The 14,161-nt window shown below is 36.1% G+C and overlaps 1 protein-coding gene and 1 long non-coding RNA gene across 6 annotated transcripts; one reads left to right on the top strand and one right to left on the bottom strand.

Annotated features, from left to right (window-relative positions):
* The first annotated feature begins 867 nt into the window (after positions 1-867).
* LOC108759071 (uncharacterized) lies at positions 868-2,942 on the top strand. Its single transcript, XR_001939980.1, has 4 exons — positions 868-949; positions 1,049-1,276; positions 2,628-2,744; positions 2,883-2,942. It is a non-coding gene; the product is annotated as an uncharacterized LOC108759071 (long non-coding RNA).
* On the bottom strand, positions 1,979-11,645 carry LOC108759070 (ral GTPase-activating protein subunit beta). 5 transcript variants are annotated; one of them, XM_018504358.1, is made up of 24 exons: positions 11,372-11,645; positions 10,789-11,209; positions 10,683-10,709; positions 10,338-10,552; positions 9,998-10,181; positions 9,663-9,923; positions 9,073-9,261; positions 8,693-8,797; positions 8,228-8,368; positions 7,905-8,143; positions 7,600-7,830; positions 7,290-7,449; positions 6,900-7,007; positions 6,223-6,324; positions 5,753-5,893; positions 5,620-5,634; positions 5,369-5,529; positions 5,099-5,272; positions 4,469-4,878; positions 3,777-4,188; positions 3,327-3,642; positions 2,897-3,160; positions 2,507-2,756; positions 1,979-2,371 (listed from the first exon to the last, which is right to left on the bottom strand). In XM_018504358.1, exons 1-24 carry the CDS (start codon positions 11,405-11,407, stop codon positions 2,242-2,244), a joined length of 4,692 nt encoding a protein of 1,563 aa, XP_018359860.1. In that variant the 5' UTR covers positions 11,408-11,645; the 3' UTR covers positions 1,979-2,241. The 5 variants fall into 5 exon arrangements, with proteins under 5 accessions (XP_018359860.1, XP_018359863.1, XP_018359861.1 ...); XM_018504361.1 differs by lacking the exon at positions 5,620-5,634; XM_018504359.1 differs by lacking the exon at positions 10,683-10,709.
* Positions 11,646-14,161: the final 2,516 nt, after the last annotated feature.

Below are 14,161 nucleotides of genomic sequence, written 5' to 3'. Positions count from 1 at the left end.
TTAATATTACAAATGCTATTTATTGATCTTTTTTCCTTTTAATGACACCCGATCTCCTTCATCGATTAGTTTCGTCAAAAACTTCGAAACATTTTTCTATATCTGCATTTTGCGACTTCTCTACATACAACTTATTGATAAAACATAAATGCTACTCGATAGTTATATCGTTAGATCGGCGATTAACTTGTCAACGGAGATAAGAGTGACAGCTCGCATCGGATAATTCGTCTATTTTTGTTACACTGTAAGGTAGATTAGCACGAAATTACAATGTGAACCAACTGACAATGAATTTCACAATGGATTCGAGCGTTCCTACGAATGAAAGGCATATCAGTTAAGTGGACAATATGATGCATCGCCTTTAGACGAGAAATAAACGCTGAGTCACGTTATTGAATTCTCTCTTCCCGCTATCAATTTACTAAAAGTTTTAGTACAAGAATATAAATACGATTGAATGGAAATAATTTTGAATTTAGGAAACTTTCATCAAGAAACACGATAGTGTTCTCTGCTTTTCGCGCCAAATTGTAATAATAATTCGTAATATTGCGTAAAGAGAAACATCTGTACAATGCTGATATTCCTCTTAATATAAAAAATTGTTAAATATTATATAAGTAAAATGGAACACAATTATTTTCTTACGAACATGTATATAATTCATTACTTGAAGGCAACCGTACAGATAACAAAAACAAATGAATCATTGATTAATTATCAAGCCGTATGACAAGTCATCTTACAGTTCCGCGTAAAACAGAAGAGAATTGTAATTGGAGATATTTTTAATTCAGATAAATCATATGTATATATACCGAGTAGCTATTTCGCTCTATTGCGCAAGAAGTATAAATCAATCAAAATCTTAGAATTAAATATTTGGTTTTTAGACGTTAACAATTTCAGACATCTATCGCGATCTGTTAAATTTAATTATCTGGTACATACATGTGTATACAAAGAGTTTTATATATAAAATATAAGCATACATAATAATTAAATAAAATGTATTTTTCTGTACTATTTTATATACATATAGCAAAGTATGGTGATGGTGGCATAAAGAGTTGCTACCCTCTGTGCCAAAGATTCAGATTCAAATCCGTATACATATGTTAGATTTTATTTGAGCGTTACCTCTCGGAAAGCAATGGCAAAAATATCTTTACTACAACCTATTGACAACCTCATCAATGGATATGCAGAAGAGGGCATTACATCTTTGAAGAAAAACGGACTTGAGAAACGGACTTATTTTCAATTATACGTAATTTAGATTTATTTACACCATTATTTACAATAGTAATTTTACAAGTAGTAATATATAAAACTTCTTTTGCTTAATATATATATTAAAAATCATATAACAAAAATACATTCTTCTGAAACGTTTACTTATATTAATTTTCTACTTTTTAATAAGTGACTTTCTTTGTATCAGAAAATCATAATTTGTTAGTTAAATATAATATATTTTAAAGCTTTCTTATCTATTATATCTATTGTAGCTATTTTTAGAATTTTAGAGTTGTGTACAGAGTCACCGGGAACTAGAATCATCAAAAACTTTGTATTGAAATCTCTCAAAGTATTTATTTTAGAAAATCTAATTTCTGTACATATATATATATATATATATATATATATAGAACATTTTGAGAAGCACAAACTTCAATCAAAATCCAAGAGAAACTAAAAACGATTTGAAAATGTAAATAAAGTTTCCTTCGAATTATTTCTTTCTTACTGTATTCTTCCAAATATTTTATGTTAAACTTGTAAGAAGCGATACCTGATATAATGTTATTTAATTATTACATTAAAATTGTTCTTTAATTTCACATTTTATTCGGATATATTTTGTGTCATTAAGGATTATTATGTAGTTCATTTTTTATTCAAGGAATCTGAATTAAGTACGGAAAAATAAAGAACTGTTGTTATGTGTGTAATGAACTGTACAGTGAGTATATCTTTCAATAAGAAATAGTTAAAAATAGAAAATCACTCTACTTTTTACTAAGAATTTGTAAGTAATAATCGAAAAAGGGTTTGCTTACATTTTCTAAAGTTATCCTTTCTCAGCTATTTTAATAAGAAGATAATAACTTTAGCTTCAAGATATATAACATGAGATGTAAAAATCATCCTTTAAAAAATTTGTTTTTCTCTGTTATAGCAACAAAGAAATTAGGCTACTGAACTTAAGTTTATAGACATTCTTGAAAATTTCTATTTGACTTGATAAGTTTGTGTGCTGCTGAATAAAAGTGTCAATAACTCTGGATCGGTTAAATTTCTCTTATATTTTTGTACTATCTCTTGAATTTTTAGACGTCTTCGTACATGCGGTGGATGATAACTGAAACATAAATATATGCGTTTACACATCTAAAATAAAAAGCGCACATAATATTTCAATATAAACACGATATAATTAATCAGATACAAAAATATTGTAATTAAAAATGACCTTTTTTATTATTCATTTTATTACCTGTCATTATCGAGCCTTTTTCTACGTCCCATATTAAGAGTCGTTTGTCTAACCAGAGTCCCCAAAACTCTTCTTGACACTACCATGCCGTCGATTAAAGGCGTTGCTAAATTGATTCTAGAAACCGGCCCCTGCAATCTGACTCGCATCAATCCGTTAGCAAGAGCTTGAAGAAAGATAACGTGCACATCGGTTGCTTGCAGCATCCTCGATTGTTCCAGTCCGGTATAAGTGGAAGGTAACAGATCGCCTATAATCCAATAAGATCGTTTAATTTAATATAGAGAAAATACATACAAGATAACGCCGCGCGGCAATAAATATACAATAAAAAGTTCTAATTAATTAATGCAACTTTCGGGATGTTTATCGAAAGAAGAGCGAACAAACCAATCGGGAACTGGATATGATCCTCCAGACTTTCCAACCACACGACCATGATCTTTGTATTAGTTTGAGATGGCACAGCTTGCTTCATTGTCCTCCTGGGCCTAATGGGATCTGCACTCGAAGAATTCGTCGGACCTGTTCCCGGTAAGCTCGACGGTTGTTTCTCCAGGTCGAGCGACATCGTTCTAGAATTCTGTGTTGTGTTTTGCGATGTTCCGCTGCTGCGAGTATCCGTGCTTTCACTGATGCTTCGTTCAAACCACACTGCAATAAAACATGTAAACTGTGCTTTTAAGAAGTAAACTATATCCCCCCCCCCCCTTTGTAATATACATAATAATTTAAATCAAATATATAATAGAAAAGTAATTAAAAAAGGACATATATTTCCAAATTTGTGTTTTTTATTAGCATTCTCTTGAAAATTTACCTTGTCCACTGGTGCTGATATCGCTGTTGTAACTACTCTCCTCCAACGAATCCGAACTGGCCATAAGATACGATTGCGTAGGTACAACAAACGCAATTTCCGAACTCACGTCTGCCCAATACAGCACGTGAGTGTCACCGTTGTAAAGTGCCCCGCCGTGATTGCTGTGAGCTGGCTGTGGCACGTTCATTTGCGCTGTTACTCTCCATGAAGTCGATACATGACCCGTCCAACCTGCATGAGCGGATACGGAAACGGGCCAACCGAGAGAGCTTAAGAATTCCAAGAAGTTTGGCGACACATTCTCGTCATGCAGCTGTGAACACAAGATGTATAACATGATGTCACCTTTTTTTGAAAAAAATTTACAACACAGGATAAATAATGATGATAGCATATATTCTAAAATTCTAAACCATGATAAATTAAAAGAAAAAACCAATATCTTACCACGTTTGATAATATTTCGGAGGCAGACTTTTGACCTGCTTTTACATAGAAGATATGAACAGTGTCACACGTTCGCGGACTAATATTGTCCAAAGTCTCCAACTCCGTACAGAATCCAGGGATGGTTGGATCTAGTGCGATTAGCCCGCTATTTCTGGATTCATCATTCTCCTTAGGCTCCATATTTAAGAAACCAAAATGGCTCAAGAACAAACGAGCCGTTTGGAATTCGTGACAAACCTGGGGTGGTACACATTCGTCAGTTTTGTCTTCTGCAGCTTTTACATTACCGTTATCGTGCTTCGACTCGAGCGTTATCTGACGTTCTAAGAGCTGCGCAAGGATCTGATGCTCGTCTCTCACCGCGTCATTATCACTCATAACTGCCTCGAGACTTGGTATCGATTCATCCCTGTCATGAAGATTAAATATCACTTGGATTAGAATGCTGTGTAAAACGCGATTCTAGATGTATTAGGACATTCGCAATTAATTTAAATAATTTCATGAACATCATATAATCAAAATTTTATCATTTGTACTTCAATAATTTCACATTTCAGTGTTCCAGTAATAATTTTATATATTCTAATTTTTATTTCATTTTAATTATTCAAATCTAAATATGTATATATAGCTTTAAGTTAAACTGAATCAAGTTCTTGGTTTAAGATCTATAGGCATTCACTTACACTTTACAGTGAGGAATACGATCAACATTATCTGGGAAGAATCTTGGTTTATAATCCGTTCGCGGTGCGGCTTCAGCCAACGGCAGGGGTCGTCCGGGATTGCTGTTTATACTTCTGATGCTGGATCGATGGCGCGGTAAATGACGGAGCTGCATCGTCCACGCGTGTCTACCGAACGGCCCGCGGATTAAAACCGTCACGGTCGGCTGAGGATCCTGATCGTTTCCCAATGGTTCCTCTAACAGCGCTAACACAATCGCGTTTTCAGACACAAAGTAACGAAATCTTTCGACGGCCGCTTGTCGTGCCACACGTCCGCCAGTCCAGCTGTTGCAGTGCCGAAGCAGAGATACCTCATCCAACAATGACGAGAGCGATTGTGCTCCGCAGGCGCTTGGAAAATAGCCAACCTACGAAGAGAAAAACAGTTATAAATTCGACAAAATTAAGAAAAAGTAACTTCTGCGATTCCAGATTGAAAGTTCTTAAGAACCGTTGAAATTGTAGATAAAAAATTTTAATATAAACCTCTAGAGATTCAAATATTGTAATTTAAAAAATCTTGGATTGCTGCACACTCTTGTTTTATATATATATATATATTTTTTTTTTGTATTTCGGAGAACAAACCTGTTCCAACAGAATAGTAAGAAGAGCATCAGCGGCGTCTCTTACGCGCATGGACGCGGGTTTTAGCTCTTTTTCGTCTTTCATTTTGATGGGTTCTCCCGGCTTTCCGACGCTTTTAGTGCCGGACACTCCGAGCTCAACGACTTCTAATACTGTGGTCAAGCAATCTTTGTCCTTCAGTAAAAAAAAAAAAAAATCAATGTATGCATATACAGAATTTCAATTAAAATTATACAATTTTGTAGTAAATTAACTTTAAAAATTTATCACCTGTAACAATTGCGGATGAGCGGTCAGCCAAGTTGTCAGGCAACTGAATGCCGCAACAATAGACGAATGAAGGTCCTTGGAGTGCGCGGGAGGTGGTCGCCAACATTGATACGAAATGTAATCGCACAACCATTTTACCGCTCTCTTGCATTCTAGAGCATCTGCAACATACATAGCATTATCGATGCGCACTTGTTTCACGAACGTTCAACGTTAAAACTGACAATTTCTATCTGACAGCAATATCGAACCTGTGAGTCTCCTTGCTGCATGCAGAATGATTTGAAATAAAATGCAGATAAGTATATATTTCTTACATATAAAAATATATGTACATAGCAAAATTTAAATCTTAATACGTCCAAATTACATTCATATTACTACCTGTTTCACGAATGCGTGTACGTGCTAATCCCGACAACATCTCGAGTGCTGCTAGAGAAATATTCAAGTCGGTCTTCCACGATGAAATCAAACGGTGACACACCAGGTATGTTGCTCGCACAAAAAGAGCGTGGGCAGAATCTACAAAAATGTTCTCTTATTTAACCCTTGGTCTATAAGAAATAATATTACCGACCTGTGTTTTGTACAAATAAATACATATATAATAAAATTGATATATAACAAATGCTAAGTGCGTATATACATATATATATGTATAAAAAGAAAAAGAGAGAAAGAAAGGAAAAAGGAAGAGAGAACAAGTAAATTTTTTCTTGAATTATAAACGTAACGATAAAAACATAGTAAACGATAAGCATAAGAAATGAAATTCGCATTCTACGAATGTTTTCGAATGCGATTTTTATGAAAATGTATGTAGCAAGATAAAACAGTATATGTGTATTTACCGAACGCAATGCATTCCTCTTGAAGAGTTGCAATGTCAGAGGCATCACCAATTGATCGCTGATCACTGGATATACTTATTTGACTGGCCGAATCGCTGGTGACTATATTAAGCGATGATAAGACAGTACAATGGCGAAACGCACAACAGAACACAACTCGTAATAACAATAAAAAATTAACATTTCATATATAAGCACGTGTAAAGCTGATACGATGAGAGGTGATATTAAGCATTATAATCCAAATATTTGCGTCCTTATAACTAACTCCCATTCATGAAGCTATCGATAAATATTAATAAAAAGTCGCTGTATTAAATGAAGTAACAGTATACTGGACCATTGCTATTTTACTGGCATCACAGAGAAACTAGTCATGATCATAGGCAGCTTATGGAGAGAAGTTTGACTTCTTGTGAAATGAGCGAGATTAATTATTAAATTTATTATTTTACACACACATAAAAGCATTCTTTACCATATTATTTTTTTATAAAATGGCAATAAAACAATGTTTTATGCTGTTTCATCATGTAAAATATATAAAAAATAATGCCTATGATCATAAGATCATTTATAAAATTTGAACACACAAACAGGAGTTATTACTAAGTAACTCAGAACAGTGCACTTAGCCGAATGCAAGCTGATATCGTTTATTAGTATCAATGACGAACCTGAAGATAACAAATTAGTTGTTGAATCACTAGCTACGGTATCGGGTTGTGTGACTTGCTCTACTTCTTCCGCTGCTGCGGAATCTTGTACACTCAGTAACAAAGCTCCTGAAAACAATTATTTTTACATAACAGATTATTCTTACATTTATTTCCATCTATGTAAAACTATATTTTGCCTATTCATAAATTCAATTTTCTACTTTTCAATGGAATGTTGATTTTGTTGAGAACTTTTGAGAAATTTTTATTTAACAGAAAATTAACTTTCTCAAAAAAATGAAAATTTCGATCAAGAATAATGTTGAGAATTCAGTAACAAATATATATTGTTAAGCAAAAGTTAAATCACCAGCAATCGATAGCAATCTTTCGATTTTATTAACTTACCCAACAGCATGTGCGTATTTTGAGGATCAGTCTCCACTTGTAAAGCGTTTATGAGTAAATTCATGAGTCTTGATTTTAACTGTACAAATGTTATGGGACTTTTCTCGGAGAAAAAGCACTTTGTGCCTGGGATTACCGGAAGCTCCTTAATAGCGAGATTCTGTAATTTTTATATATCTTTCTTCAATTACATGATTACCGTTCATATCGCGTATTGAATTACAACGACGCGATTTATTAAATATTAATAAATTTTGCCAAAACAGAATTCAGAAGAGAGATTATTACACTTTCATGCATATGTTTTCACCTGAAAATGCAAAGGCAGCGTTAACATCGATATTAGCAAATGTATCGAGGCCCTTCTCAAGTCTGGTTTTGATACTACATTAGATTTCAGCTTCAAATCTTTCTCTGGTAAAACCACCTCCAGAGCGGATAACACGGCTGGCACCAAGACTTGTATACCGTTCAAATCGAGGCGGAACAGATCAGCCGAATTCAACAGAATACTCGCCAATGTTTCACCACATTCGCGAGACTGAAAATAAATTAAGTGCATGTTACACCTATCTCTCTCTAGGTTCATCAAGACATATGAATTACAATCGATACCTCGTCGACTTTGAGGCCGTGATACATCGCCTGATAAAATCTAGCTAGGTATACGGGTAAGATTTCTTCGCCCGTTTTCTTAGCGCAAAAAATTCGGCACAGGGCGCCCAATGCCTCCGCTCTACCGGACTCATAACGATCTATACAGAGCGTCGACGGTACATCGCTCACGGTTTCTTGCAATGAGCTCGGCCCATCTACGAGTACCGAAGACGGACGTTTGGAAGCACCCGATGGTTCTGCATATAAAATGATCATGGTATATAAAATATAATTACATGTGAAATATTCTCTTATTTCACGCACACACAAGTAACACTTACGTGGTAAATTCTGCGACCAACCCTCGGTACCAATAAACGCAGCCTCGAACAACCATTCCCCGAAGAGATGCAGTATACTGTTACATTTGGGTCGTCCTGGAGCTAAAGGAGGTCTAATATCCTGGCCTAGCGAAGTCATAGCTGCAAATCACACGATCATGCGATTAAACGGATATATCTTTGTTGTATAATTATGAACTTATAGAAAAGAAACTATAGAAATCAAAGCCTTAAACGGTCTAGCTGGATCTTAATGCTTGTATGATTCTTAAGTGAATTTATATATTACGTGTGTAGTCTCCAAAAACGCGCGCCGAAATGATTTTTCGGTCTTGAAACGCTAACTCTATTAAACTACCGCAGTAACATCACGAGCTAGACCGTTTAAGGCTTTGATTTCTATAGTTTGTGTTATCACATATACGGTCCTATAATATATTATATTGTTTATAGAAAAGATATTACATGCTGTACTTGAAGCAGATGATGGTCCGGAATTGGATATTAACATCGGTGGTGTACTGGACACACGGCTTGTTGTCAATCCAATTAACGACGCTTTTGGAATTCCTGTCAAATATTTATAAGTTTCTACAAGATGTTTTATAATAGCAACAAGTGAATTATCTAAGTTCAAGTTCTAATAATTAACAATTTTTGTATGCTTATAATCAAAGCAAAATTTAATAATATGGAATAAAGTATAGTATATAGTATAAAAGGAAAGCTATGATACAAAATGAGAGTGCTATACAGTATCTGTGACTTCAGATCTTAGCAGAGAGGAATTAACTGATTGAGTATAATATCGTATTGGCAAGAGAGAAAGTATTGCACTGAGATACCCTTAGTAACTGCAGAAGGAGTGACACTGAAACTTTTGGCAAGTCTGCGTTGAGTTGGGGGTGTGGGGGAAGGCTGAGGCTGATCCCTGCTGCTCGACCTGTCCCATCCAACACCCCCGCTGCTGATGCCGCTATTTCCTGTAACGTTGGATACGCAACATTCCTCCCAACAGCATGCCTGTGAAACTCCTAAAACATTTGCGACAATGTGCAACCGCCACCATTGCAAATACAGGTGAACAAGCTGACAGGTGTGCGAGTGTCGTAGATAGAAACAAATTTCAGGAGATATACATTTGACATCTTGCCTCTAAGATAATTTACAAATCTTTTCGAGATAGACACGAATTAAACGTTCGATTAACACTAAAAGTAACCGAGCGGTCATTATTAATCGTTTCTATTTTTTAAATTAATATATTTCTTGTGTAAAATATAATATTCTGAAAAACTTTTGAATAATTATATCCTTTATACTAATAACACACATATTTAATTTTTTATTTTCATAGTAATTTATCCGCTTGGTCCTTTTAGTGAATAAGAAACGTTGATACTTTTGTAGTATTAAATCGACAACCTTGACTTACCGAGGAAAGCATCAACCTGACCCGCTATGCCTTTTATCGCTTTCAGAAATATTTGCGGCAAGCTTTGTAAACACGGATGCTGGCATGGATCTATGACATTAGGACTGGCGATAGCGTATTGTAGAAACGCCTGCGTCTGCGAGACAACAGCGGGTCTACACAAGTCTACGGGATCACCGATGGTACGTAACAATCTATACCATGCCTGTGCCACTGCTTCATCCGACATAGTGGGTGGTACTAGCTGCGTGTCTTCCTCGCCTGTTAACAGAGTTTTATTTATCGTAATATCGCAATGTGCAAACTTTGTTAATGCGTATATTAAAAGCACATACTTATTTTCAATTCGGGAAACATTGGTCCGTACATAATATGCAGCAGCCTCGCTGTAAGAGCGAGACACACGCGGTTCCACTGCTCTACTAAAGCCAATCTGTGACGCCATCGCAGGCAAGATTCTCGTAATGTTCGCCATAACGGAGGTGAAGGAAAACTGCGTTCACAGGAGACCAGCCAGACCTGAAAAATTTCGTTTTATATAAGTTTATGGTTGATTATAAGTTTAAGGATGTATCAGGTATATAGTTTCTGCAAAAAGTGAATTTCCAATTTCAGTCACTTTTTGCAGAAACTGTATACCTGGTATATCCTTAATTAATTAGAATATTTCGGCACCTCTAACAATACACCGAGGACTCTCTCACATAACTGCTCTCCCGCATCTTCTCTAGTTGCTGGAGGTGCTAATAGTGCGTCGTTAATACCGATGAGAAATAATAGTAAGCTCTCCCATGTTTCTCTCTCCAGTGTTGCAGGACCTCTCGCAATTTGCTGCAAAGTTCTAAGAACTCGATGACACAGGACGGCTTGCCGATTTATAGTGTCTGTACCTAGAAACATTCATTGAAATTAATGTATTACAGATGACAGGTGATGTATTACAGATATTAGTATAACTATTCATTTTGCAAATTGATATAAATGTCTTCAGAGAAAAGTAATATGTATATCGTGGATTACCTAGATCCTGATACAGAAAAGGCCAGACTTTGGGGAAGAAAATAAACCTTATCAAAAGGATCAGACAGTAAATTTGACATGTAAAGAAAACTAAATCTTCTCTTACCTTCCCCTTTCCTTGGAACAAACAGATTGTGAAAATGACTTATGATCTTCCTGGCATAGAAGTTTGGATCATCCACAATTGGTCTGGGCACAGAGATCTTTGGTGTTGAGTATAGAGCAGACAGCCACTCGCAGTATATGTTCACGCAATCTCTGACGGTGTCGTGCTCGGCCAGTGGCAACGACAAACCAAAACATATCACCTCCATACACCATTGCACCTCTCTGTCGGTGGAAAGGGGACTAGGCTCTCCTGCCTGGGTGATGCCCAGGTTTGCAGCGAGTTGGCGAACTATGGATAGTGCGACCTCCTTGCCTGCACCAGGGGGAAATTTCTCCAATACGCTTTGGCTTTCCTCCGAGCCTTGTTGGATCAGAGTGCTCAATGAGGCCCATTCTGAATACATCCCTCCTTGGGAATCCTAAAAACATGTAGAAACATTGAGCTTCTCCCATGTAATGAAAACTAAAGACAGTAAAGACACTAAATAGAAGATAATTAAGATTGAACGTGGTATAAATAATGTAAATAGATGAAAGTAGGTGTAATTAAATGGAGAATACAATCTGTCGAATATAATCACCTTGAGATTAACTCTGTTGAATACGCCTAAATTCATAGATTATTACACGCCTATACGCCCTATATTTAAGAAGCAGTTTAGACGAAGATGAACACTGGAATTAACTGAGTCGTTAATAACGTTTATGACACAAGAGAGAAGAAAAACTTCACTTCACGTGTTCCATCTCTCAGCTGACATCCGTCGTCGGGTCGTTGATCGATCTCTTTGACATCCCGTACGTTTGACAGTTGACTTTGACAATGGCTTCGACAGTTATCAACCCACAGGTATAACAGACATATGTGATAAACATGCATTAATCCGCTGGGTCATAGTAACAATCTGATTTATCGGCCCAATGTAATTTAAATGGGATCGATAAATCAGAGTGTTGCTATGATCTATTAATGATTAATGTACTGCACTACTTATTATTATAATTGCCTAATCTGAAAATAGTCGTTACAACATTAAAATGAAATATTAGACAGTAACTGACTGGATGTTCAGTTGAAGTGCATAAATTTCTATCAGCACCATACTGATAAAGCGAATAAAATATCATATGTCGATATCAAATTTCGTAGGGTAATGTCAACATTTTTGTGGTTCTTTTCCATACTACTATGTAGATTAAACAAGGACGGAGGATGCTACTTTATTTGTGCGTTTTTGTCGTATGACAAATTTTTCAAGCCTATTGATATTGATGGTTATGGGATAGAGAGATCCAAGGGCCTTTCTGTCCTGCACACATTTGTCATACGACAAAAACGCACAAATGAAATATCACCCAACAATCATATTCATCCCAATTCATCCTTGTTTAATCCATGTAATAGTATGAAAAAGACACAAAAACGTGGATATTACCTTACGAGGATTGGTACACGAAAAAAGTCAGTGTCCACCTCTTAGATTTTTATCTGAAAATATAATATAATAGGGTAAGTTTTTTAATTCATCGATTGATCAATCGCGTGAAGTGCAAATGCATGAAAGAGTTCTTTTATTCATCGATTAAATACATCAATGTGTTTTTATTTACAGCGCTGAAATTATCGCATATCTAAAGATCCTCTAATCAGTGTCTAACCACCTGAAGCGGCTGCCATTTTTCATCGAAATTGTGCGAAAGAGAAAAATCGTGCTATCTCATTTCATCTCACGCTACAGTGACGCTGCAAGTTGCAGCTCTATAGAGATGATCTATAAAGCCTTGTGCCTACGATGATAAAAATCTGTCCGAGACCTCAGATGAAGAAAGAATTGACCAATTACAACCCATACAGCACAGAATTTGCAGCAATATCGCTGTAATAACGCTACAATATTGTTGCAACATGCAATAGTGCTGCAATGTTGCAGAATTGTTGCTGCAACTTTTGTGCTGTAGGGAAATGGTCATGTGATCAAATTGTTCAAATGTGATTTGTTAATTCTTTCTGTCGGAGATCTCAGATCGATTTCTAGCATCATGGACATCAGGCTTCAGCTTCATAGTTTTTGACAAATATTCAAATATTTTGGCCCGTTCAAGCGACTAGCTGGCGATTAAAATTTAAAAAACGTAAAAATTTATTAGTGTCTAACCACTTGTAATATTACAACAGCAAGTCCATAGCCATGCATCATGCATTTAAAATAAAAGCATAATATATTTTCATTATACATTTAAATGGATGAATGAAAAATGTCGGTAACCAATTACAAATTGGATAGAAGATGGCCAGACTCTGATTAGACTCATCTCGTGCAATGCGAACAGACCTATTTTAATCTAGTGACTTTAGGACAGTTAAAGTCACTAGATTAACAAAGTACCGCGAACTGCCGCCATTTTGGCTCCATGACGCGCGGTTATTCAAAACTTCAGCCTCTTTCGCTGCGGTTTTTGCAATTTTCAACACAGCAACCGGGTATTTTCGATAATAACAAAATCAGGTTCTTTTTCTTCTTCTTTCAGACCCCTGTATGGATTTCCGACCTTTTAACAGAATCAGGTTAGGGCCTGCGCACAATAGAGGAACAAGAATTAGATATTAAGATTTCAACCAGAAACCGCGTATTCCGATGTAATCAGTTTCTGATAGGTTGAAATCTTATAGCGTTTTCGATTTGGCAAAAGTTAGTGCGCACCAGTGCGCACTCAGTTCACACCAACACTGGACGAGTTCCATGGGTTGCACTGAATAGTGCAAGTTCAAAAGAATACGCCAAGATTTTCAGTGCTAAAGCTGAAACTCATTTTTGTTCAATTTGAAGCAATGTTCAACAAAATGTTACAAAACCACAGTAAAAGATATTAAGAGTAGGGACAAGACCCCGTTTTCAATTCAACTGCGCAGATTTGCTTGTCCCTATGTATATCCTTAACTGTGATAAAACGTGCACTGAACTGGCACCGTCAAAATATCTCGTGCCACTTATAGCGTTTTTCACTGGCAGAGCGAGTGCGCACTCAGTGCACTTTAAAGCCGTTGTACACAAATCGACATAAAAATGTACATTTTATAAAAATATAAAAATGAATTAAACCACGAAATCCTTAATACATTTTATTGTGATATTTGATAAACTATACATTGGGTATTTTATTAACTGAGATTTCTCACTTTTACAGTCAGATTAGGTTAATATACAACAGCTTTAATGTGCACTGAGTGCGTACCGGTTCTGCCAGTGAAAAACGCTATTAGTGCGTACTGAGTGCGCACTACGCGAATGTCGTGCGATCAAATAAACACGTGACACTAGCCAAGTGCGCATTGGCACTGCCAATCGAACACGCTCTTGACACTGAGTGCA

The sequence above is a fragment of the Trachymyrmex cornetzi genome, unplaced genomic scaffold (genome assembly GCF_001594075.2).
Source record: "Trachymyrmex cornetzi isolate Tcor2-1 unplaced genomic scaffold, Tcor1.1 scaffold166, whole genome shotgun sequence".
In the NCBI taxonomy this organism is placed as follows: domain Eukaryota; kingdom Metazoa; phylum Arthropoda; class Insecta; order Hymenoptera; family Formicidae; genus Trachymyrmex; species Trachymyrmex cornetzi.
The sequence above is the reverse complement of the archived record's forward strand: the minus strand, read 5'-3'. Positions and strand labels throughout refer to the sequence as shown.

Coding starts and splice junctions, on each gene's coding strand:
- LOC108759070 (XM_018504358.1), bottom strand. CDS start 11,407: ATGAATTTAGGCGTATTCAACAGAGTTAATCTCAAG. Junction 4,189..4,468: donor CGTATTCCTCACTGTAAAGT/GTAAGTGAATGC, acceptor TCTTCATGACAG/GGATGAATCGATACCAAGTC. Junction 2,372..2,506: donor AAAAGGCTCGATAATGACAG/GTAATAAAATGA, acceptor TTTATGTTTCAG/TTATCATCCACCGCATGTAC.